The sequence below is a fragment of the Anguilla rostrata genome, chromosome 16 (genome assembly GCF_018555375.3).
Source record: "Anguilla rostrata isolate EN2019 chromosome 16, ASM1855537v3, whole genome shotgun sequence".
In the NCBI taxonomy this organism is placed as follows: Eukaryota; Metazoa; Chordata; class Actinopteri; order Anguilliformes; family Anguillidae; genus Anguilla; species Anguilla rostrata.
The window spans coordinates 20,804,178-20,830,657 of NC_057948.1; the positions used below are offsets into that span (position 1 = coordinate 20,804,178).

Here is a 26,480-nt window from a genome sequence, read left to right on the forward strand (position 1 = left end):
CACTTTCTGCTGCTTGCAGCTTTCACCTGTTGTTTGGATCTGCTTCTAGGTATGGGAGGGGGGGACTGGGGGGTGGGGGGTGGGGGGTTGACATTTCTGTTTAGGAGAACCACACTTCTTTCTACGGAATGATATTGAATATCTTTCTAAGTTAAAGCGGTCTGTTGCCCATAGCAACAGAGCTGGAGCAGTGACCAGGAATAATCTGGTTAATAATCTGAGCATCACCATTTCTTTCACTATTGAAATGAGAGAAGTTTAGAGCTAGTATCTATGCAGTATGTATAATGAGCTGTGGAACTATCCACCAACCTGCCCTTGCACTAAAAAGCTTGTAGCTTACTCTTTGAATACAGCCCTTAAATACAGTCTGGGTTTTTAACACAATCTGGGCTGAAGCTATTTGCTTGGGCTCAAAGTATGATCAGATGGGCTGCAGAGAGATGGCGAGGGAGGAGGGCATAACGCTGTAGGATGGATTTGTCCTGCAGATGGAAAGGGCCTGGCATAGTGACTCTGCACACAAACATGTCTGAAAAACAACAGCAGTGCATTGCTGTCGCAGTGAAATAATTATTTTTGCTCAGTATCTCATTATAACAAGAGGAAATTTCCGTTATATAGCTAGACTGAGCGTCAAATATTTTCAAACAAAACATATTTGAGAAACTAAGAAATTTTAGAAACAAAATTTTTTGATGAATTATGCATCACTTTTGGTTCAATACTTGGTACCCCAGCCACTTACAGCAATCATTACAAGGTTTCACGGAGCAATGCACAGGAAACGCTAGCCCATGCTGGCCTGTGATCTGGAGAGCCGTGGGGGGGAAAACACACAACACAGCCGTGTGCATAGAACTGTCAGCTCTTTCCTGCCTCCAAGTTCTGAGCTGTGAATTCATTTGTCACTTTTTGTGAACTTGCGCAGCTTTAGGTGAACGTATTGACAGAATTTCACTGGAAGTCTTCTTCATTAGGATCTGAGCTAAAAATTCAGCAGCAATCTAACAAAGGGTTCATTAGTCTTGATGCAAGATAATTTGTCTTCCCTTGCTTGCCATAAATAGAAAAGGAAAAGTTTCAGCAGAATACAGTACTTGGCATTGTATGGTACAGTATAGTTTATAAAGGTATGCAAATCCCCCCATCATTGGGAAGTTAAAATAGCTCTTTTAACTGCATTCAGTGGGAAATTCAGCAAACAGAACAAATGGTGTTTCTCAAGTTACAAACGTCTGTGACTGCACACTATGATAAAAGCAAAGTTCCTGCCTCCCATATCCCATCAAGAAAAGTTAAAGCCCTGACCTTTACATGCCAGCACGTGCGTACATGTCACATGCATTTGTCTACCCTATGCCAACATGCATGGATGATGGACATGCTAACCTTTTAGCCAGCATGAACCCAGGAGGGCACCTGCAATGAGCATGTGCCTTGTAGTGATTAGTGACATGCCTGCTAGCACAAACTATCCGGCACTTTACAGAATAAGATTTCCCAGAGAGAAAGAGACATTGTCAAAGCCATGGCAGGTGAGAATATTTCTAGTACTTCTTAAAAGGACAGCAGATATTAAACTTTTTCTTTGAAACATTGTATACCTCTCGCCTCCTTTGAGGTGAAAAGTACACAATATTGTATATACCTTGCAGTACACATTTATACATTGCACACGCACACGTTATAATTGTATTTGTGTGTATATAGACATACTCTATAGACTAGTTATAAATGTCATATGCAGTTAAAAAATGTGTCCACACATTTCATCTAAATTGCATTTAAGAAAGATAAATAGGAAACAATTTCATTTAACTTAAATGCAATAAACAAATCCCATATCCAGCTATACTACAGTAACATATGTATCATTGAATTCACAGCTTGTGTGGTAATAGAAGAACATGTCTCTGTCGGCAGTGCCCGGTGATATTAGCAATCTGAGGAGGTATTGGGGGGGTGGGGGTGGGGGGGATGAAGCTCTATCAAAAGCAGAAGGGACAGGCTGCCAGGATGGCAGGAGCAGGAGCTGACAATTAAAGTTTTTAATTCGGCACAATTGAAGTGGACCCCTGCCATGCCCATCGAATATGACAGATGGTGTGAGATACTGCAGTCATTAACAGGCAGACTGTGGAGAGTTACCTACCATGAATGTGGAGTCTATTGATCTGTTCCACAGCAGGGAGAGGTTCATGTACTGGAGTGTGGGCCCTCCGACTCCTTGCGCCTGACGTCCAGTAAAAGAAAATAGTCTAACTGCATTGCACAGCTCTCCTCGGTTTTACTGGTGCACTGTTGCCGTATCTGTACAATATATGGAAATTACTTTCAGAAAACATTGACAGAAATGCTATTCATTTTAACATGCATGCGAAAGACAGTCTTAAGAGTTGCATCTGCCTGTGAGACTTCCACACGTTCAATGTAAAGTAAACGATAAGTGAACTAATTTAAGAAACAAATTCCTTATTTAGCACCTTTCATACAGTATATTGCAGCACAAAGTGCTTTACAGCAAGATAATCAAAGTAATAAGAGCTACAATTACAAGAAAGTAAAAGGTTCCAAGCTAAGATAGTAAGGCATAAAACAATATAGAATAACACTAAAACAGATAATGAAAATAAATTGTTAAACAATAAAATGCAAACTACTTTAAAGCCAGGGTTAAAAATGATTTCAATGTCCACAGCTTGTACTCCTCTAATATATTCTCAGATAAAAACTGAAGACCCACCTCTTCAGATTTAGGGAAATCTCACCAACAAAAAATCTGAATGAGGAAAGACTGCCGACCTTCAGACCTCAACATGGGATACTGAAATGGACATACCTAACTCCTCTCTTAGTCCATAAGGACACTATCACCCAGAGCAGGTCTATTAGCTCTCACTCAGCCAACAGAAATGGTTTTCTGTAGTCGGCCCGAGGCCACACCAGGACAAGAGGTGATAACGACCAAAATGAAGGATATTGTTTGTAGCTCGTTATCTGCATTGAGTTCCAATCACAGTCCTTAGCTTCCTTCTACCCAGACTGTTTTCTTCCTTTCAATAAACCTTGACCAACTTGTATCATGTGCTAGCCAGACCTGCTGTGGTGCGGCTGCCTGAAAACGATTTCCCATTTCTGACAGAAATCCATTTAAAGTTTGCACTCCCCACCTTCATACGAGTCAATGGAATAGCAAATGCAATAAGCAGTGGAAAACTAAGAGAGGTCAGAGGATAAGGGAGAGCTTTGGCTTTGCCGACACAGCCAATTAACAAGCTGTTCTTCCCTCGTATCTTGAGGTAAACAAAACTAATTAACTCAAAAGCCCCACTGAATTAAAACTAATTTGTTGAGTAATTTGCTGAGTAACTAATTTGGGAGTGACCCTTTTTCTTTGTTCCGTTGGAAGCACATTCAAAAACAATGCTAAAGCCTTTTGCCTTCACTTCATCTGTGACTTCTTCCTGAGGTCAACTTTTTGAGGCTTAGACACATCCTAAAGATGTTATTTCATGCTACCATGCTGAAATGGCTAAGACAAAGCTGTTCTGGGGAATCTAGTGTAATATTGCAAAAAAGAAAATGAATAAAACTCAGAAGACAAATCTGTTACTGCAGCAAAAAGTAAGTTTATTGCTGACACTTCAGATGACTACTCATTTGTGCAGGTCCACAACTCCAAAGGCCATCACTTCAATCAGAGAAATCTACCACATCCACTTCTGTGTCCACCATGTTTGGGGCTTCTGGGGTGAAAATTAAGGGGAAAGAGAGAAGAAAAAAAAAACCCACGTAGAGAAAACATGTCACCATGAGCCGTTTTTGACAGCACTTTTTATTCTATAAAGAACACCACTGGTAAAGAAAATCTAATTTAAAAAAAAAAAGCATTTAATTAGCTTTGATGCATTTCAAAAACCAGCTTAAAACTAGTTTGCCAAGACTGGCAAATTTCTTTTCAGCTTATTTTTATTATATATTTTTTTGTTTTGTTTGGGCTTTGCATCTTTCAAATCAGGGCTCATTAAAGCAACCACCATTCCCTAAAAAACCAGCAGCAAGGGCCACCTAGTTCACCAGTTAATAAACAATTAAATATGCTCAATTATACAGAATACAATTTGATTACTTTGTAGTAAAATAAATAAAAATGTCATGGCATGAGTGCATACAAACTCATTCACTTAAAAAAAAAAAAAAAAAAAAATCGTGTTGCATCTACTAAAATGAGCATTTTGCCGAAAAGGTAGGCCACAAAGCAACATAGAAAAGTACTTTACAATGAATAATTCCAGCTTGTACATTAGTATAATGACTGAACGTGCCATCCAATGTGAGCGGTCTTTACTGAAGCCAATGTCAATGATAAAAGGTTCTTAAAGTCTTGATTTACCGTCTTTTTGATGAACATTGTAATGGCCGTTTCTCCAGCACCCAAAGACACTAAAGGGTATTTATAAAGGAATAAGTGCTACTAATGTCATTCCCCCTTCCTCATCCAGCTAATGCACTGTTCTTATAATCTCGCCAGCACACACATGAAGCAAACGCAGTTTGATTTATAAAGCAATAAATAAAGCGGTGTAACAGGATTTAAACCAAACCGCTTTAAATTAGTACCACAAAAACATTAGTTCAAGGACAGTTATGCGATATGTGAAAGTAATAAAAAGCCTAACAGATCAAAAAGCTGTCAAGACACAGTAGACACAGCACATACCACACCATCAAATAAAACCCTTTAAAACTTTTAAACTAGTATATTTTTTATAACTCAGATTAATACCGTTTCTGCATTTCCCAGATTAGTCAGGGCTAACATTAAAAGATATGACTATATAGTGTGACCGAACATTACTCGCAATGTTTTTGAGGAGGGAAATATTTGAGATTGGTAGAATGCATATTTCATAGAAAAAGCCAAAAACCTTCCTAGTCTAATCAGTGCGAAAATGTGTGCAAAGATTGGTTGTCGTTATTCATTTACTCCTGTTTTTGACAACACTGGGAGGAAAAAAGTAGATAAATTTATTTGAATATTTGCCATGGGTATGCACAGAACAGCAAACCAAAAAACTGATAATCATCTCTAAAAATCAGAGGTCCGAATGTATGAGGCCCTTACTGTATGTTGACACAACCTTGTGACTTTGTAACACGCAAAGCAAAAACACCGACACCTGAAACCACACCTGTGGATGGTAAGCAAGAAAGTTTAAGGGACACTGCAAGGGGATATCAAAATGCACTGTAACACTTCAAAATGAACACGTACAGAAATTCCCATTCAAACAATTAGGTCTCGGGGTCTGTAATTCAGCTTCACAGACAAGTAACTGTGCAGAATACGGTCTGATTTAACCCAGTGCATACAATGTGCAGTATTTTGGTAGGACATTATCAAGTGTAGAATTCATCAACCTTGCAGGGATGAAATACGGCTTTAGACAAGGTTTAATCCTTTGCAGTATAATCAGTTGGAGTTAAACATTAATTGAAGGTGCCTAAAATAGAAAAGATTACAGAAGGCAAATGCTTAAAGCCATAACAACCAATGACCTCTATCCAAAATCCTAGACATTTTGCAGAAGTGATAATTTCCCAAAATGGTATTCAAATGAACACATTTATATCTGGTTCATACTCAAACTGTGATGAGTGCCCGTTTGTGTGTGAGCGCACACAATGAAGTGTGAATATTTACTTCCCCTAAAATATCTAAACAGTATAACCTGAGATTACAAACATTAGCATGCAATCATAAATAAACCACAACATCCGTTTTAAAGTGTGAAAATGAAATTGACAGAATTGTAAAATGGTGCGTCTGTATTTGTAAAGTTTTTAAAAACACGTAGTGATGTATATATACACATTGGGAGAGAGTAAAGTGGGCCTGTGCGTGTAGTGCCATAGGGCAGCTCAGTACAGGAAGGTACCGAAGCTGCCCATGCCGTTCCTCTTGAACTGGTTGTCCTCGATGGACACAAACATCTCTTGGGACAGCAGGCTGTCGTCCGTCTGGGTGACCCCCAACTCCTCGGCCCGGCTCCTCGCAAGACGCCTCTTTTTGGCGGACGTGGCCGCCAGCTCCCTCTTGATGGCGTTGTTGCCCTCGGTGAACTCGGGGGGGACGCCGCTGCGCCTGCGGGGGGGGCGTGCCTCCGAGGGGCTCTCCTCCACGGTCACGGGGGGCGGTCCGCCATCGCGGCCCTCGTCCCTCTGCTCGCCGCTGTCCGGGGCCTCCTCTGCCACACTCCCGTCCTCCGCCGCGTCTGAAAGGCAGCGTTCTGCACCATTACGGGCTTACACTGGAAACATACACAGCCGCTGTTCCAGCCTGTGCCAGGAAGGCAACTGTGCTAAGGAATGTGCATTTTAAATTCACAGGTGCCTTCCATATACGGAGAAGCTGATGTTGAGAGAACTTAAAATGCAAGTCTCGTCCCTTCCTCCTATAGGCAGAGCTGTCAGCACCAAAGCAATGCGAGGCATTGCAGGGCTTGGCCTGAGGCCAGCTCCAGACACAACAGGCTCGGGGACTTTGTTGCATCAGTCAAGAAAGGGGAGACCACACTGGCAAAAACACACATATCCCCAACATACCTCCTATTATTTTCATCCAGAAAGTGATACGATAAATATTAATATTGTCCAAAGAATTTTAAATGGCAGCCAAATAGTAAACTTGTACAAAAGTAACAAAAATATATTTGTGGTAAAATGTTACATTGTACAGGGGAAAATTACAACAGTTCACAGGAAATCGCATAACGACTCATAAAAGCCCCCTCCCATATGCACCTTAAAGGAACAATTCACTTTCTGGGGTTTGAGTTTTTCCGGTTTTCCTGTATGTCTTGAGTTGGCCCAGTTTTTATCCAGTTTCTGACAACTAGCCAGCTGTACAATGACTGGGGTCATTGTATAAGGGCATCAGGGGTTTTGTGGTCAAAAGCAAAATACACGTCAAGTACCTAAAGTGGTACAATATCAAAAAGGGATTATTCCATCGAGCACCATCCCCAGGATGAGGAAGGGTTCACTCAGCTGGGATCTGCGTCTCACCGCTCTCTGCACATGAACGTTCTATTTTTTATTGATTTATTGGAAAGGGACAAACACAGATAACACTGATGCCAATGCAACGACAACATGTGATGCTCAGCACAAGTATCACCAAAGCTCATTTTCAACCACAACCTGCGCTGAGAAAAGAAGCAGCTGGTGACATCACATGCTTTGAAGGAGAGTGCGTGCTTGTCTGCCACAACAGCTGCAGAGACTGCAGCACGAGCACAGCTGTATGCAATTTGCCATTCCAAAACTGGGGGAAAAAAAAGTCTTCACTTCCTGTGTGACTTTCACTGTATGTGCTTAACATGCCCATCGCACAGCCATTTGTGACTGAATATAATATTCACCACTGAAGCTCAGCGTTCGTGAAGTCTTAGTTAAGTTCATGAAATAGGATAGCAAAAAAATCTGATTCTGAAGTGACGAGCCCAAGAGTGGTGAGGGACAGATGCAGTGAAATTCAGTGAGCAATGGGCTGCAGTTCTATGTACTTAATTACTGGAGTCTGCCCGTTCTCCATCCAGTCACTTTTCCCATCCTGCGGTCTTTGTCTTTCTGTCTATTAGCCTGCGTTCACCCATCTATTCATGCCCACCTTTTCTGCCACCTGCCGAATTCTGGCTAACTGCAGCGTATGTGCATGAATACCTGTGGCGTGCGCCCCGGTCCTCCCCAAACGGGGATCGTTTTCTGGCTTCACCAGGATCACCCCGTAGCCTTCGTTGTTGTGGATCACATTCTTTATCATGGTGATTTTGGGCATGGTGTCCAGTTCGTCTGCAAAGTCCTACAGAGAAAAACATAAATGAAGAAAAACAGAAAGCTCATAAGAGCCAGCTGTCACACGGCGACGCTAAATGAGTCCTCCAGGATCAATCCCAGAGAAACTCAGCGAGGGGGCTTTGTGTGGAGCGTGGAGGCTGCGATAAAGACAAACACTGCTGCACTCAACCCCAGGGCAGGAGATAAGACCACAAGACTCATCTGAAGGTAATTAAAATAAAAAAAACCCATATTTTCCTCTTTTTTCCCCTTTTCCCTAACAGTTTTTTACATCTCTCCACAAAAATTCAATTTAGGCTCAGAGAAGATAATGCCGTGCTGTGCAGCTGGAATTGAATTGAACTTGAAAAAGGACAGAAACGCCTGATTACGGTGACAATAAAATGGAAAGCACAGGCAAATAGCTGGGCCACCAGCCTGCAGTTAGCTTATGATGTGCGCTGTTGGGGGCCGACTTTACTGCTTCGCCTAAATTCCGACACTCACGCAGCACAAAACGAGGCTCATCTTACGAACAAAAGACGCCTACCTGAAATTTACAAGATGCACAACAGTTCCAGTGGCTCAATGCCCAATTTAGCTATAGGGATTGCAAATGATTTTACAACATTGTTTTGAAACATACCTTTTAATCAACTCAGATGAAGAGGCTGCAGTTCAGAATGGATTAAAATGGCATGAATAACAAAAGCAGAATTATTCCCAGGTTTCCACATCTGTAGTTGACAACCCTCTCCCCAGGTGTCTAACCTTGATCAGGATCCCTTCTTTGCAGTGGTGAATGCCATTTCCAACCAGGCTGCAGATGCTGCCAAGATAGATCTCCAGCCCAGCCCCCTGCAAAACACACACAGGAACACCATGAATCACAACAAGAACTCATGAAGCTCAGTGAAACTAAATGTTAGGTCAGAGACACTGACCTCACAGATCAAGTGGGACTTAATCTCACTGCATGGATCTGACCCAAGCCAGGAGGCACTAGTTAATCAGCCAATCAGACAAGGTTGGAAGTTGGCAGAGGATTGTGGGACCATCCAGTGACAGGAACACAAGATGAAGGGCTTGTTTAAGGGTCCGTTTAGAGAAGGGGAAGGCATAAAGGGCAACGAGCAGCTGTGCGCAGGACTTTTTTCAAAGGATCAGTGGACAAGTTCCAGCAAGAGCTTCTGCAAGATGCTGAACAGAAACAGAAGATATAGCAAGTATGTTCTCGGTACATTGATGCAGGAAGAAACCTGTTGGAAAGCTGGTATTTTGATTTCCCATAAAAAGAATTCACCACATATCGCAGGATTTCTTTCAGAATTTTGGGGCGGGGCTTGATTTTGGCACATTTCCAGTTTTTCACCTGTAAAATCCATCTTGGGCATAACGAGGACCCTCCCTGCCTGGAACACACCCATAAGAGACGGCGAGCCCAGCAGCAGCCTCTCACCTTTGCCCCGTACAGGTCGCACATATTCATGGAGAGCTGAGCAGAGGTCCGCACGATCACACCCGTCGTCTCGCACTGAAGGACACAGTTCTCCATCTCCAGCTTCCCCTGGCGCACACCTGAGAGGACCACAGAGACAGGAAGGGAGGATGAGAGAAGAGACACAAGCGACCAACACATAAAACAAAGTTCCTCTAGGCAGCACTACAACCAAGCATCACAACAACTTGGTTTGTGCCTGCTCAAGCCCATTAAATAACTGAAATAAATAACTGAGGTTCTCCATATGCTCAACATATTTAAATTATGTGTGGGAGGCTGCAGAAAAGGGTATTGTAGGCAGATGGGACCAGGCTTCACTTGTATCAGAGTAAGAAAAAACTTAAGGCAACTAGCCCATAAAACAAGCAGGAGCTGAAGATGGCTGCAGTACAGACCAGGCAGAGCATCACCAGAGAAGATATTCAGCACCTGGTGATGTGTGTTACAGACTTCAAGTCATTGTGTGCAAAGAATGTGTGACAAAGTACTAAACATGTCTACTTTCATTTACAAAACATTAATGTGACAAACATTATGGTGCCCTGAAGCTACGGTTATATTTGGCTTGCTAATGCAGGGACTAACACTACAGGAGACAGAAATAAAAGCGGAGAGTTGAGTTCAACAGTCACACTCATTGGTAGGCAGGACAGCATGGGTATTCAACAGCGCAATCAACTGAGGACGACCTGACAGGGTCAAGTGTTCCAGGAATAACGCTCTTAAGTCCCTGCAAGGATGTTTAACCGCACAAAAATACCCCAATCACTAACAGCTTTGATGTCGAAGTAATAATGAAAATCATTTCACTTCACTGTGGCTTGAGGCTTGAGACAACTTTACTGTGTTGAGACATGTTAATGGACAAAGTGGTCCAACAGGCTCACATCGATGCCAACTGTAAAACTATGGTGACATCTTTCTACGCCCCCCTCCCCCCACTTCATGGATTCTTTTTTTATTTTTATTTTTTTGAGGCCTGTTTATCGCATGCATCCTGCACACCAAACTCTGTTGCCATTTCACATTGGCATGTATGGCAATATTTATGATGTACTTTTGTGTTGGGGTGTGGTTTTTTAAATATTTTGTGAGCAGTCTGGATAATTATATATATATATATATATATATATATATATATATTTTTTTTTTTTTTTTGCCTAATAGTAATAAATACGTTAATTACTCACAAAATATGCCTGCAATGGCATCGTGCTGGATGAATTTCAGGTTGGAAATCTTGATATTGGCCCCGGTGGTCTCTATGAAGGTGTCTCCTTTACATTTCTGTTCAATAACCACTTCATCCGGCAGTCCATATCCTACAAGGCAATTCATTAAAAAATCTTGGGTGATTAACATCAAACACAGAATATTCCAGCATGTTACTTCATGGCAAGGTAGGGCACAGTTTGATGGACACGGCTGTGATGGTGGAGGGTCATTACTGCCCGCCCCTTGACAGGCTGTCTGAGAGACGCGGTGGAACTTCCTATCTGGGGGGCAGGGTCCCGGGCGTCCGCAGAGGAGCCCGAGCCAGAACACAGATCGATGGGGTCACCAGGCCGCCTCCTCCAGGACAGCCGGTTCCTTTGAAAAATCCCTCTGGATTCATTACATTTTCATGACCACCAACTCCAGTGCCTGTGCTTGCCTACGGAGTTCAGTGACCCTTTCCTCTCAGTGCCAGCAAACTTGTTTCCTAGCTAGTGGATTCAGCGCTCTACCGATTCCTCACCGATTTAAACAATTTGTACAGAGCGTGAGCATTTATGATGGCCTGATACACAACTTAACACATGGCATCTCAAGAATTTTTTTCTTTATTTCATTTTATTTTTTTGCAGCGGCTGAATTCTCCTGGGCTGATCCAGCGCGGGTCTAATTGAGTTGCGTGCTGCCTGCCATTGTGCGGGACGAGCTGCCGCGGTGCCTCCCTCGCTCTCCTTATCGGTGCTCTCATGGTTTCCCTGCTCTGTGGGAGGCACGCGGACAGCGGCGCTGAAAAGCCTGTCCAATCTGCGGCGCTCTGGCTATCTGGCTCTGCAGGGCTCGTTTGCATAAAGAGACTGACACAGCTTTTCCATCTCTGACCTCCTTCCTCCTCCGCATCTCTTATGCATTCAAATGGCCATTCATTATTAAACGCTTATTGCGCCATTCACTTCCGCGTCCGTTCGTCGCGTTTTAACACTTCATGTTAATTTTATGAATGCTTGGGGGTCGTTTTACCTTGAGAAAACGAGGATAATACTAAGTGCGGCATTCGTACACACGGTGACTGATTTACTGCCGCAGAGAAAGCCTATAGGAGCAAACTGTATTAAATCTTTTACCTTTAACATTCAGCGCTCATGGTGGGGGGTTTAAAAGCCTGATATGTTCATATTTAGCCTGCCTTTGATATTCTTTCATCTCATCTGTGCCCATTCCTGTCTGCTGATGATTCTTGCATGGCGGCTTTACAATTCCCATTACAATCTGCCCCGGAGTTAATATTCAACATCATACAACACAACTGATGGCTCCCATTCCTGGGTTATATCTACATCTATATCCATCTATAAGACAGCACATGTTCTAGCTGCACCCTTTCAGGTGGGCCAGTGATATAGTTAAATAAGTGGGTTCTGTGTAACTGTGCACTTAAGGTGTTGCTGTGCACGTAAATTACCAATCTTGTGTCATTGAATAAAGGATACTGGTTGGGAATGGAGACCCATTCCTGCATCATAATTTGGGACAGAGACGAAACTGTGGTTAGTGTTTGCCCGTTACCTCAGTCACACAGAGGCTGGGTTCATTCACATCTGTATAATCACGTTAACTTAAATCTCATCGATTTATCAACAATCGTGTTGTGACAGGAGACAGAAAAGCTTCCGTAAGTCAGAAGCCGTAAACGGTGAAGTAAATTCATGTTACAGAGGGATGGCGGTTCTGAGACTGTTTACCTTCCACTTCGATGGAGTCGGGAATGCTGATGGAGCCGGCCACGTGGTAGTGTCCGGGGCAGACGATGACAGTGTCCCCTTCGTAGCACGCGCTCAGAGCCAGCAGGAGATCGCTGTAGAACTGCGGGGTAGGATGTTAACATACAACTTCAGATCAAAAGACTAGAGTGGAAACCTGACGGTGAAGGAACAGGAGAGCTCAGACGCACGCGTGCTGCTTCACGGGAGATCCGAGCGGAATACAAGTGCAGCAAATAAAGGTTCAAACAGACAAATGCCCCGTTTCATCAGGCCCTAGTGTAACACGCAAGGATGAGCATCAGCAGTGTACAAAGGCAGCATATAAAACACGCCACTTGGAGTGTGTGTGAATACATCCTGCAGCTGTGAGCAATCTAGCCTTCAAAGCTAACTAAAAATAAAATGAAAATGCTGGGAGCTTGAGGAAAATGAGAACACATATGCTTTTAAATGCTTGCCCACCAAAGGCATGGAATAATTCTACAACATCAAAATGTAATTAAGACGATAATGAAAAGCACAATTAACAGTAGGATAATCTTGAGCGCCAGATAATGGTTGCCACTGACCGTATCTATGTTCTTGCCTTATGAGGTCACAAGCCTCAATGGGTTGACGAGATTATGTGAGAGGTCCAGCTCCTAAAGTGTGCTTCTGCAGCAAACCAATGGTCACTTACTGAAGTATGAGGCAGCAATCCAGACCAGAAAATTATCTGGTGGTGCTTCCCCAACACTAACTAACCGCCACAATAGGCATTCAGACAGAGTGTGCGAGATTGTTCTTCTGCTGAAAATCCCTCCAACTCCCCCTTCTAGATACATGAACGGTGATGGAGTGTCTGGGGTGGAGAGCAATACAGAGGCGGCAATGAAACACCCTTTCGGTTCAGAGGCCAGGGAGAGTCCAGTTCTCTACAATCCCTCACTTTTTATCTGAAACAGGCCGGTGTGGGTGCAGGTGTGTGTTAGCCCAGCACAACAACGGCAGATTCAACTAATTAACCGCTAATGGTCTTCAATCGAGACCTCGATGAGTAGAATTAGGTGTTGGGCTAAAATGAAAACCTGCGTCCACGCGGGCCCTTTTCGGATGGGATTGGACAGCGCCGCTGTTATGGAGGAGGTGAGGGAGGAGGCAGGGAGGCGTACCTGCAGCTCAAACTCCTCCCCGGAGAAAGAGGGACACAGCTTGTCAGCCATCAGCTTCTGCAGGAGGCCAACGGTCATGCAGGAGGAGACCACGTGCACCGCCCGCCCGCCCGCAGAGCGAAGGCCCTTGGCACTGTAGCACGGCTGGCCTGAGTTCCCCCTGTAGCCCAGTACGTACCTGCGGAGGCGGGGAGCGGAGCTCAAGGTTAGCCTGTGCATGCACATGCACACGGTCTACACAAAACCTCAGTCAGCGTACTGCTCACATTCAATATGAGGGGAATCAATTTATAAAATCAGAAATAAACCATTCCTGCACCATTCTGGTGCATTCGTCCCGCGCTGTGCCCACTTCACAGGAGCAATTCAGGTTAAGAGAGCCTGCATCAGTTCCACCTAGGATCTGAGCCCACAATTCTACACAAAAGCTGAATGTCCAGGGTTCACACCAGCACCCTTCTGAAGCATGGCTACCTGACCACAGGCCCGCTGACACAAAGATAACCAAAATCCTTTATTTCCTGAACACGTCTGTCTTTTATCCAGCTATGAACTGCAGCATTGGCAAAATACTTTCTACCTGGAACCTCATACTGCTGATCAAATTTCGCAGGCCATAGACTTGCGTGGTGGTTTCTTCACGGTGACAAATGGTAGCAATCCCTCAGCCAAACGGAGAACCTGTCAGCATTTTCCACCTCACAACTGCATTTCAAACTTTTAGCAATGGCCTCTAAAAAGCTCATCTGTCTCCAGGCTGACATGGAAGCGGCTGTTTCCGTGGATACAGTTCCACTTGCAGTGAATGGCATCAGGTGGGAGAATGCACCCGGCCGGCTGTGTTTTAACTGCCAGCTTAATGGGCCCAACTGCCCAATTTTACTGGAACTTTTTTGGAGCAGAGCTGACAAATAAGCTTGTGTACATCTGCAAGCTCCCCTTTGTCATTTGGTTTGAAATCAAAACGAGTCCAAATCAGAGATGCTTTGACACTAGATCCAGCTTCAGTTTCTTTTTTTTGCAACCTTTCCAACAAGGTGATGGATGCGTGGTTGAGTGCTAGAAGAAACGAGGGAGGTTATCTAAATGAGTCATCTGGTTACGGTGTGGATTTTTTTGGGGAAAAGCAAGCCTACAACTGATTAGAAGTGTTTACGAGCTAGAGAGATGAGTGTCAGATAAATGTAGTTAACAATGCAAAATTGTTGTATCATTGATTTGATTAAAATGCACATAAATAGGCTACCCTATTTGGGTGTTGGAGATTTTACATACTAAATTAATAATTAAACAAAACCAAATAAATTGTAATGAAATTAAGACCACACTAGAAAACAATACCCTAAATGTATTTCATTAAGCCTTGAGGGTAAGAGGAAATCATGGCAGCCTAACTGGCAGGCTTTGTAGCCTGTCTGCAGCTTTTGCACAGGAAGGAAATATCAATAGTGAACATGTAAAAGAATTTTTGACCGACATTGTATTTGTAAATGATATCCAACATGAAGAAATTGCCACAGAGTGGCCACTGCTACTGTGTTCAATTTCAATGGTTGGCTGCTGCTGACCTTGAGAGGCAGCTCTACTGTAACTTATCAATTTCCCAGAGACTCGATGCTGCCAGCGCCTGTGCTCTGCTGCCCCCTGGAGGCACCCCACCTGAGCAGCGGGTTCTCGATGATCCTCAGTTTGCGCTTGAGAGCCTCCATCTGCTCACACATCTTCAGCCCCTCCACCATGGACACGTTGTTCAGCTCCGACTCGGAGTCGCTGCTGATGCCGTTGCGCAGGCTGGAGAACTCCTGGAACTTCTGCGAGCAGCGGTCCAGCAGGGCGTGGTACTCGGCCACAAGCCCTGCTGGAACCCTGTCCTCCAGGATGTCATAGTGCCTGAGAGAGGGAGAGAGACATCGTGGTAATCAGTGCAGGGAAAATCATCTTATTCTAGGGATGTTCACGTACATGGGCATAGGCTAAACTACTGACTTCTTCCTCTATTAGATTAAGTGACAGAAATAGAGGACAGAAGGCTACAAGTAGTGTCATCTTCCACATCCACAAGAAACGTGTACAATGACACGCTCTATCGCTTTTCTCAAGCTGTACTGTGCGGTAAACAGCACTTTGCTTTAACCACCAGATTTTTCCCCCACACTGTCAACAGGTACTGAAGAACACTAGACTTCTGCAGAAATCTGGGCTGGTGTCTCTCTATGGTGAGAGCAGGATACTATTATTAGTTCATCTGCTATGTAAACATAGTTGCCAAAGAAAGAACAGGAATTGGTCATATCAAGGTATGTACCAATTTATACTGTAAATTGAGCAATAAATTAAATGGTGTAACAAGTTGGAATGGTTGTTACACCTCGAGAAATGGCATTTACTAACATTTGCCCTCTGGCTACTTCAAAATGAGGCTCCCGGGCTTTGGACATAGAGCCATGAACATACACTAGCATTATGAAACCAGCCACTTTAGACACTACAAATTCTCAACTACAACGCAATCTCACACGTTTCTTGTCTTCCGTCCAGTAAAATAACAAGCAGTAAAATACAAGTTACTACAGCACTAAAGCAGTAACAGGGCAACAAAAATTTTCACATACTGCCATCTAGTGGATCAGAGTGGAACCACACTTTTGGCATGGCTGTGGTACAAGGAATGAGGTTCATGTGACCCAGATGCATTAATCAACCCTCCCGCCTATTTTCACACTCACAGCCTGAGGCGAGGCTCCACGCATCTGACAAAGTAGTCAAAGTCATCGTCCTCGTCTTCTTCGTCCCACTTCCTCCAGATGTGCCTGCAGAAAAACCTTGGGGACAGAGAATAACCGATAATCACGTTCCTGAACCCGTTCATCTGGAATCTTGCTCAAGGATCCCGCCGTAGTCAGAGGCCCCACCCAGAGCTTGAACCCACTATCCACTTTGGGTATTTGGGTCACATAATGGCAGATGTTAGACTAGCATCACATGGCTATTTGTTTAAATTGCCCCAAGCAAATAAAACAAAGGTCTCATTTATTGTGTTCTGAAAAAAAGCAGCGATCCAAAAACTACTTGCAATGAGAATGGCACAGAGGATTCACAAATGCAAAAGCTCCTCTTTCTCAGATCAGAATGCTCATTCAGACCAGTCCCCCCTTAAAATGGATTTTAAGCCCTTCTTCACTAGAGGCAAGCACGTACTCTACTCATGCTATGTACTGATCGTGGGTTTGATTTCAGAGCTATTTATCCCGGAAAATCCAAAACCTCAAAACGACTGACCCTTAGTGAGACTCAGAGCCACGTTCTCTAAAATCAGCAGACCCAGCAAAAACATAGCAAGGTCAAAATAGTTTACACTTCCTTTCTCCCTGTTCCATTAACTTTGGTATCAGAGTGTGTCTCTAGGTATCACTGTTAGAGGTTTGTCCCTTTTTGAAGTTTCCCTGGCAAGGTACATCATTTCAGTCTGCAGGTCCCTATCAAAGAGCACTGACTGTCCTCCAGTTTTGTCAGCTGGCCTGAGGTGTAGTGGTACACTCCCTTTCATCTGGACTCATTTCTCTACTTTGAGGGTTTTGAGGGCCAATCCACAAGACCAAATTGCCTGTTCCAACAGTAGTGCTTTTAAAGGTACTCTCCTGCATTTTGACTTTTTTTTTTCCCCAAAATAATTTTAGTTACTTTTTTTTGCATGAGGGTTTCTTTTAGACTTTCCTGCATTTTGCCATCACAAACAAGAAGTCTGCCATTTACAAGATGGGTATGCATTTCACAGCTGTCAGATTATTTTACCGTAAGTGCTCCACAGCCAGTGCAGTTTGATCAAAGTCCCCAGTGTCGTCATAGACCACGTGGAGCTCCTGCAGGGGAACTTTGTGCTGGGTGGCCTCCAGGAGGTCCTTCATGGAATCCTCAGTCAGCTCACAGCCCTTCCTCTCACACTGCAGAGGAAGCACCAGCTCCACCTTGGCCTTCAGTTCTTTGTAGTCCACGTCCACCACCTGCATAGATTTGAATATCTGTGTGTGTGTGCCAGTGCTGAGGAAGACACTTCCTGCACAGCTTAACCCGTTTTACATTATAGGACAAATGCAAAATGCAGATTTCACATTGATGGATGTAAAGGATCAGACTTCAACTTATGAAGAAAAGATAAAAGACATTTAATTTGTAAAACAAAATATTTCATCTTGTATACTTCATTATAAGGCCAATCACGGGTCCTGAGAGCTGCAGAACTCTGGTTGTGAGCTTGGCTGCTAAAATAATTATTCATTAATAAATAATAAATATGATTACAACTGAGCTACTTTTTTGAGCATTACATTTTTACTTAAATTACAAGCATCAGCGGCACATCAAATTTGGCCTATGATTGTTGCATCATCTACCAGCCAAATTAGCTCATCAGGCAAAACCAATGAGTCTTATTGGCGGACACCAATAATTCTAATATTATTGTACATGCCTAGTTGACACCCTCTTATTTTCCAAGTGGGCATTAACCAGTGAGTGGCACTGTATAGTGCCCTAACCGCTACACCCCCACTCATAATTCTGCTTGTATCAGCAGTAATATGTCATCTTGATTACACCCAGCATACTTTCCTGGTTTGAATTCACCCGGCACACACAGAGGCTTACCTCCACCAGCACGTCAAAAACATCGGTGCACCACAGTGCCCGCCAATCACCAGGCTCCACGACCTTCTCCAGATAGTCGGCTGTAAAGGCCCACACTTCAGATGTCTTGCAGTCACCTATCGGATGGCACACAAATACTCGCTATTTAACAAATACTACCAGCACACCGATTCATTTTATAAGCAGAACAACAATTTTCTGTGGTCTTCCCATAAACATTTCACTTAGCAGAAACCTTCCTCGTAAATCTCTTGGCTTCCTCTTTAGAGTTTGATGGCCTTTGAAATGGTTGGCACTTCAGTTTGCAAGTTGAAAATTGCCAGGGCATTTCACACATTTTCACAAGAGAACAGAGCTCACCCCCTCCCATGACCCACAGCTGTATTCTCGACTCTGATAGAACAGGTAGCTACCTAACATGTAATCCTGGTAGGCCTTAAATCGCTCATAGTACAGCAGCTGATTGGTCTGGAAAGTGTCCGGAAGGGCCACATCACCAACGCGTTCTGCCCTCTGCAGAAGAGTGCCAGGTTTGTCACCAGTCAAGTAATCTGTTCCACTGTCATTGATGTCATCGTCTTCATTCTGAAATAGACCTTAGGGACAAACATGGGTATCAAGTTAATTCCCAGTAAATGTTACTGGTACAGTAGATTATAATTCTTCTTTTTTCTCCCCATAAAATACGATGTTTCATACAATTCCGAAAGCAGAAATTAAAATATTATGGAGCCAGGCAGGCAGCCAAAGCGTTAAACGCTGTACCAGAAAAAGCAACAAGATTCATTTAGCAATCTTAGCTGATGTAGCTAATTAGCAGTCTAGCTTGAGTTCACATCAAGTGAAGCATATGGAAAATGTATGCAGAAAAAAAATGTGTATTTGTAGCAGTGTGTTTGTCCAAGTGAGGTTCCTTAACGTCATTCAACAGTTTGGCAAAGCACATGAATTGTCCGTATTCATTTTCAAATCGCGCGCACACACACACAGTTAATTCATGAATATTCCATGACCTCAGTATTGAGTTAAACACCAAACCGAACTCACTCAAATGCACGTTTTTTCATGTCGTAATTTAAACAAGGTTTTTTAATACGGATATTCAAATTGTGTATGCGAACTCAACTGCAAACTGGTTAGTTTGGTACATTGGCTAGCTAAATTTCACTGACCGTTCTTGTTCCTACTGGGTTTGACAGATCGTTTACTAAACGCCCAAGAAACAACGAATGACCGTAGCGTTCACCAGATTGGCTAGCCAGCTGACATAACTAACGTTCGCATTTTAAAGACATGCCTAACTTTGCCCTAGCTCTGATAAGTGACACACGTTTCTGCATTCAGTCCACTACGGTAACGTTAGAAATGTAGCTGAAACTATTATAGCTGGTGCCAACTTGCCATCGTTGGCAACAGCCCTTGAGTTAGCCAAGCCAGCCAACGTTATACTTATAGAACTGTTGGCTGGTTAGCTAGTAACAGGCGCTAGCTAGCTATCTTTATTACAAAGCGTTCGTGTAGTATCGTTTGGCATTATTGCCAACTTAATCACCTAGCTAGTTGGCTAATTTGGCTTAACGTTACCTTGCGTCACTTGAAGAATATCACGTCGTATTTCATGCATCCCGACTGTTTCCATTTCAGTTACGGACTCCAAATCAACTTTTCTCGGTGAAATCTCCACCCTTCCTTCGATGTTGACATTTTCAGTCTCCTGCTCATTCGAATTCAGTTGTTCGGTAATTGAACAAACAATTTCGTCTGCCATTATATTATTTTATGTTAAAGACGTTTAGCATACACTGTTACTTAATTTAACTTATCCAGTCAGTTTTAAAATGAGATAATTAAAAGTTATCCGATTGTGTGAGGGCGGATTGCTACAGAACACATCCAGCTATTCAGAGCGCTTATACTGATTCTCCTATTTGTAATTTCAAAATTTCCCCGGTCTTATGCCTGCGTCATCAAATTCTGACCTATAGGGAAACAGAAACTTCGTTGCGGGGCGGTTACGAAAAAACACTTCCGGTAACATAATGTGTCTCCATTACGGCTCCGAATGGCTCTGCCCAGCCCAGTACTGCTACTGTATGAATTTAATACTCGTGTTTGTAGTTGTGACTGAAATGGAATTATAAATTATGAACATGATTATAGATAGATAGATATTCCCTCTTCTGTTTTTCCTTACATATAACAAGCATCATGGTCATCAAATGTGTGCTTTCGACCACAATTTTCAACCCTATTCACTGATTTCTTTCCCTCTTACAAAGTCACTTAGATCTTTTCCTCTTGCCATCTTGATTCAAAATTGAGGTAAACTAGGCCTGCTCAGCATTTTTATACATTCCACAGAGCATGATAGGATGCAAATTGCTTAATTGTATCATACAGTACACCTGCATGGAAGCATCTGCATTTGATATGTTTTTCTACTCATTTATTCTGGTTTGTCCTTGAACTTCTACATGTAAACAAATAATTAAATTTAAATTATAAAATATAAATGCACCCCTTATAAAATACAAAAAGAAAAAAGTTTTCTTTAAGGACAAGCTAAAAATATTTATTCTTCTTGGTTTATATTATTATAAATATAAATAATCACTCCTATCAGGTACCAGGAAAAGCCTTGTAGTATGATATTTCCACCTTGCCATGGGATTGGTTTTGCAATTAGGTAATGGCAATGCATTGCAAAGAAGAAGATCAGGTTTTGATACCATTGTCCATAAGTTCATACTTGAAAATTGCAATTAAGCTTCTCATTGTTATATGATCTCTGAGGGAGTTGACCTTTTATATAAATTTCTGTTGTAGAACAGTTACACCATACCCACACAGCAGACCTCAACAAGTGGAGGCTGAAAGCTGGAATCATTATTATCAAGAGAGACCTCTTATTGGAAGGAGTACCCTGAGAGTCATTTATTACATCATCACACCCAGGGCTTTTCAGACTTTTCAGACTAATTAGACTAATCTGACAGAGTATCTGGTACCACTGGACTCAGAGATATTACAGTAGTTTAATAATCTCCCTCAGAAATTACTTCTGCAAGGGAGGGGTTCCTGCAGGTTATTTCTTTGCCCATGGAATGCTGTGATATGTCTGTCTGCTTTTCTAAATCCCTCTGCTGGCTGTGAAGGAAAAATCTATAGAAGACACATCATATGGAATGGTTTCTGTTGTAAACAGGAAAAGCATAAAACACCCAGGGGAAAGTGCTGTCAGAGCCAGATGTATCAGAGGGGAAGAAATAATCCAATCCAGGAAAACTCGTCATAAATTGAATTAGATAAATAACCAAAATAATAATAATAATGTAGATTTAGTTTTAGTTTGGTACTCAGTGATAAACTTGTATGATCATACTGTACCTAAGTGAGCCATTTTGATCTGTCTAACAGCCAGCAGGTGACAGTAAAGAGGCATAAATTCCAGTTTCAAGACATTGTTGTACATGTGAAAAATCTTAGTAAAACAGCTACCACATGTCATGCCAAGACCCAGTTCCCCATGATTGCCCACACAGATGTCTTGAAAGAAATATAAGACTTTGTCTGATTCGGTGCCAAGGAGCTCTGTCAGGGTTAAAGTGTCACTGTTTCAAGATGTGCTCCTGCTGACATCATCATCTCTAGCACCTGCCACCTTTTTAGTCACTCTTCAGCTCTCAACACCCATCCTCCTCCTTCCACTTAAACTGTGCAATATGTCAAGAACTACAGAAACCACTGTACAATTTGTTCGTATTTGCTTAAAAATATGTAAGAAAAAATGTTTTGTTTCTCAGGATAGCAGTATAGAAATGGCATTGTTGCAAAAGTTACACAGAATGATTTTTATTACTGTTTTAACATTAAATCAACACTGTTGGTTTAATATTAATAGGGGCCTATACAATGGTGGGCTGTTTTACTTTACCAGTAATGGCTAGGGGGTAGTGGTAGAGTGATGGTTAGGGGAATAGGTGGAATGTTTTAGCTGACCAGTAATGGTTGATTAAGGGGTAAGAATTAAGAGCATAATAAATGATCAGCAATGAATAGGGAGTAGGGCTATAGTATTTTTAAACTGATGGAGTGAAGTGTTTTAGATGACTAGTAATGGTTAGAGGAATGTTGGTTGTTTTATACTGTTGCAAAAACATTGTTTACTGTAGATACACTTATTTGGAATTTTCCACCCATGATGGCCTGCTTTATTGGCGTTTCACTCTCCTTTGGTCCTTACGTTGAGAGACAACAACAGCCTCCAAATGCAAATTATAGAAATGACATAAAAAGCTTTCTTGTGCATAGACTAATGATGTAACAACACACAGCTAGCCAAGAAACAGTTGAGCAGTTGTCCCATTACATTTGGTCCCTCAAAATGGGGGGAATATGTACAAAAAGGGTATACATGATTCGCCTGATACAGAGGTAAATACCCTTAATTTAAAGCTGATGGTCTGCACTTTAACCTTATATCGTTTAATTTTCAAATTCAATGTCCTGGAGTAGAGAGCCAAAACAAATGTTGTGTCACTGTTCAAATACTTATGGACGCCACTGTAAAAAAACAGCGTATTATGTTATTGATTGGAAGAACATGCATATTTAGATTACACTTTGACCAATTTCAACAAAAGCCTTATATACAAATCTAGTGACCATAATTTAACTTTAATGTAAGTATTGTCTTTGCTCTTGATTTATATAGGTTACAAAGGCCAGTACTCAAACACAAAATGCTGCGCAGAATAAACATTTCAATGTGTTTCATAAGAAGCAGTTTGTACCAGGATCTCATGTGATTAGGGGGTTTCAATGAATAGATGGGAGCTTTTGGTCTTTTGGCTACTTCGGCTGTGAAAGGGATTTTGACCATGCATTGATTTTTAATTTTGTAATTATTTTTTTTATATACATAGCAGCTTTTGGGAATTTTAACACATGTAAGATATCACATGCAAGTATGAGAACCAGACAAAGTATTTCAAATGTTCAGCATTTCATTGGGTAGTCATAGCAACCACTATGTTGAAAGTGACCCTGTCTTTTAAGTGGTTATACAGATCACTATGCACATTCTATTTAATGACATCTGTCATTTATTGAGCTTTAGAGAACAAGATGTCAGCCTATATCAGACATTAGTATAGAAGAAAAAATAAGTAAGAAAATAAGTGGCAATATATACTGACAGAAGATCAAGTAAAGTACAATTAGATGTCTTGACATTTGTAACCCTGATTTTAATTTTAACAGTGGCATTTAAAAAATATTTTATATAAATTATTGTATTAGGACATCTTTTATTGAAAATGCAATTATAAATAGCCACAATTTTATATAATTTGCAGTGGTAATTTTAGTGGAATTCTCTATATCAAATTCCATAAAATTCTATAAATGTCACTCTGGGCACACAACTTGCTACCTAGCCATTCAGCTTCATAGCCCAGTCAGCCTGGCCCAATAAGCTATTAATTTCCTCATTCCAAAACCCAAGCATAACTGTCTCTTTTCCCATTACTGTTTGTGTCTAGATGTTGTTGTTCCACTGTCCATCAGCTGAATGTTCACGTACATGAACTGGGCATGTTCTATCAGATTACAGTGTAACATGCCAAGAAAAGGTTTATTTCTTTCCACAGATGCAATACTATAGAGCCTCAAGATTGCAAAAGAGATTGAATGATAGGAGACCTTACAGATAAATTATGTGGACAGGTGTCAGTTGGATTACCAGGGAAACATTCAGCCAAAGATGGAATGGGTGAACCCCTGATGACTAGAGGTAATCAGATTTAAATGAGGACGCATCACATTAGATAGGGAAATAGAGAATTCCATATATGCCATAGATCTAGATGCCTAAAGATATATTAGCCTTGTAGAATCCACATTATTAGAGTGGAATAATTGTCAGATTTGGATTTTGATTATGAATCAAAATCATAGGCACATGAAAACTCTGGAGGGCTATCAGCTTATTTGATGAAAATTAATATTTCTTAGTAGTGTAGACCAATGAGCCACTTTGCCACAAAAAAAGCATTTTGTTGACAGCTTAATAACCTATTGCTCAAATAGCATGTCAAATTACTCAAATGGCTTGTCATTTGTCTATGGATATACCTTACCTTTCCACATAATTTGAATAAGATATACATATAAACATAATTTAGTAGTCTATGTAGTCTTCTTTTATCCGAAGTGTTATATAATGAAATGACAGTCATTTGATGTACCTATAAATTCATAAATTCAATGCATCACGTCAACATACAACCTGCTGGAGAATGCAAATGGATTTTTTCTGGGGTGATTGATGTCCAGCCCTATACCTATTGGGATTAACAGCACAGTAAAAACTGCTTTCCTGCTAATTGTGTAAAACACTGGAGCAGGATAAGTTGCTTAATTGCTTTCTTGTTCTTGAATAAAACAGCTGCTGCTTCCAGACTTCATGATTAAAATGAGTTTGATAATATGAATGTCATATTTTATATAATTACAATACATTATTAATCTCTTGGCCTCAGTTTGTATCACAGGATGCTCTTCACACCCCCTGTCCAAAACAATGAACATGTGCAGTGACACAGAGGTGCAGCACAATGACGTGTTCATTACATTCAAATACAGAAGAAACAAAAGAGAAGAGAAAGAGGGGAAAGGGATGAAAAAATAAAAAAGAAGAAACTCACCCCAGCAGTGAATATTAAGCTCTGCTGGTATGTCCACATCATATAGGGCTGCAATGTCTTTCCTGATTGCTCATAGCCAGAAAAATTTATTGGAGATGCCTGGTGGCAAATAACTGAATAAAAGTTGCGCAGCTGTGGTGCTGTTCGTGCTGATGTCCCTGCAGTTGTAGTCGCTGTCCAGGGTGCTGATGGCCTTGTACAGCAGGAAGGTGGCAGGGTAGAAAGAGTGAACCCAGAGTGAACAACTCCGGTCCTGAAGTACTGGTCTGTGTGCTGGTTTTTGTTCCAACCAGTTACCTTGGTTTTAGTTCTCTGACAGCTATATAAACTACACTGGTTCACTACTGTACTTGAGCAAAGTAAAAACTTTAGGTTATGATTGCAGTCTGTGGCTGTAGTTGGTGCTCATACAAATGTCAGATTACAATATGATTGAGCTAATTAAATAATTAAGACTAGAAGCTGGCACAAAACCTTGAAACAGATCAGCCCTTGTTGTGCACCTCTACAACTACAGGGGTGAACAAGAAGGGCCAATTCATTCCACAGTTTTGTGCCAACTTCTGCTCAAAATTATTTAATTACCTCAATCATATCTTGATTTTACATTTAAGTAGGCACCAGCTACAGCTGGAGTCTGCAAACATATCCTAAAGGTTTAACTGTGCTTAAGTACACAAGTGTACCAGTGTAGTTTATAAAGCAGTCAAAAAACAAAAACTATAGTAATTGATTGGAACAATAACCAACACGAAGCCCGGTCTTCCAGGAGTTTTGCTGTCCCTGCGCTACTATATGTACACAAATTGCCAGCAAGAATTACATTGAGAAACAGCGAGCCTATTTTGAGAATTACATGGAATTACATGGAACACCTGAGATAGATTGGAGATCAGTCCAGGGTGTATTCCTTCGTTTCGCCCAATGCATGCTGGGATAGACTTCAGCACCCCGCAACCTTGCCCATGCAGCAGGTATAGATAATGAATGGGTAGACGGATGGAATTACATGGAACACATTATATTCTGCTTTGGACAAGCCATTGCAACTTTCTGATTTGTGTGGTTTGAGTTGGTTCTCACAATATTGTATGATATGATGCTTTGCAACATAAAGAAACATAAAATATTACTGAAAGTAATTATTTTTAAATTATGTGATATTTGACAAGAATCGCCGCAAGATCCCAGTTCATTCTGATGAGAATGAATGAAAAACACTTATTGATAGCGTATTATCATTTTAAAACTGCTGCAGTGGCTCTGCCTCCAGAGAAGAATGGTGTATAATTTATAAATATACACAAAACGTGGCCTTCATTATGCTGCTATTCAGTGGCACTATAGTGGACAGGTAACATTTTAAAGCAGGCTCCAGCAGATCCAGGCTCCATAGATGCATTTGAGGTTGTTCATTCCTGGTCATTGATAAAACTGAGCAGGTGTGATGAGAGAGTGCATAGGAAGAGGCTGAAAATTATTTGAGACTCCCAGCAAACTAGTTCACCCTCCGCACACCTAACCAGATGGTTCTTTAGCTAACTAAAACATGAACAAAAAAAACAAAAAAAAAACTGAAAAGTGTTCAAACACAAAAGTGGACTATGTATGTACAGAGACTATAAACTTATACTCAAAACGTCATAGTCAACTCAAAAAC

General features: G+C 41.7%; 1 protein-coding gene and 1 long non-coding RNA gene across 7 annotated transcripts in view; both read right to left on the bottom strand.

Moving 5' to 3' along the window:
* The window catches only part of LOC135242068 (uncharacterized), a 121,370-nt gene extending 118,426 nt beyond the window's left edge, over nucleotides 1-2,944 (bottom strand). For all 5 annotated transcript variants that reach the window (XR_010326212.1, XR_010326208.1, XR_010326209.1 and 2 more), the window contains exons 1-2: nucleotides 2,747-2,944; nucleotides 2,156-2,313 (exon numbers count right to left, since the gene is read on the bottom strand). This is a non-coding gene — a long non-coding RNA (uncharacterized LOC135242068). The remainder of the gene's footprint in view (nucleotides 1-2,155; nucleotides 2,314-2,746) is intronic.
* Nucleotides 2,945-3,612: 668 nt separating this feature from the next.
* On the bottom strand, nucleotides 3,613-20,045 carry shcbp1 (SHC SH2-domain binding protein 1). 2 transcript variants are annotated; one of them, XM_064312741.1, is made up of 13 exons: nucleotides 19,698-20,045; nucleotides 18,527-18,709; nucleotides 18,114-18,229; nucleotides 17,262-17,470; nucleotides 16,196-16,291; nucleotides 15,129-15,359; nucleotides 13,470-13,647; nucleotides 12,298-12,418; nucleotides 10,534-10,665; nucleotides 9,302-9,420; nucleotides 8,614-8,700; nucleotides 7,729-7,867; nucleotides 3,613-6,278 (listed from the first exon to the last, which is right to left on the bottom strand). In XM_064312741.1, the coding sequence occupies exons 1-13, from the start codon at nucleotides 19,879-19,881 to the stop codon at nucleotides 5,926-5,928; spliced, it is 2,148 nt and encodes a 715-aa protein (XP_064168811.1). In that variant the 5' UTR covers nucleotides 19,882-20,045; the 3' UTR covers nucleotides 3,613-5,925. The 2 variants fall into 2 exon arrangements, with proteins under 2 accessions (XP_064168811.1, XP_064168810.1); XM_064312740.1 differs by having other exon boundaries at nucleotides 3,613-6,293.
* Between the last annotated feature and the right edge of the window lie 6,435 nt (nucleotides 20,046-26,480).

Coding starts and splice junctions, on each gene's coding strand:
- shcbp1 (XM_064312740.1), bottom strand. CDS start 19,881: ATGGCAGACGAAATTGTTTGTTCAATTACCGAACAACTGAATTCGAAT. Junction 18,230..18,526: donor CTACCAGGATTACATGTTAG/GTAGCTACCTGT, acceptor GCCATCCGATAG/GTGACTGCAAGACATCTGAA. Junction 10,666..12,297: donor CGACTCCATCGAAGTGGAAG/GTAAACAGTCTC, acceptor ATTGCCTTGTAG/GATATGGACTGCCGGATGAA.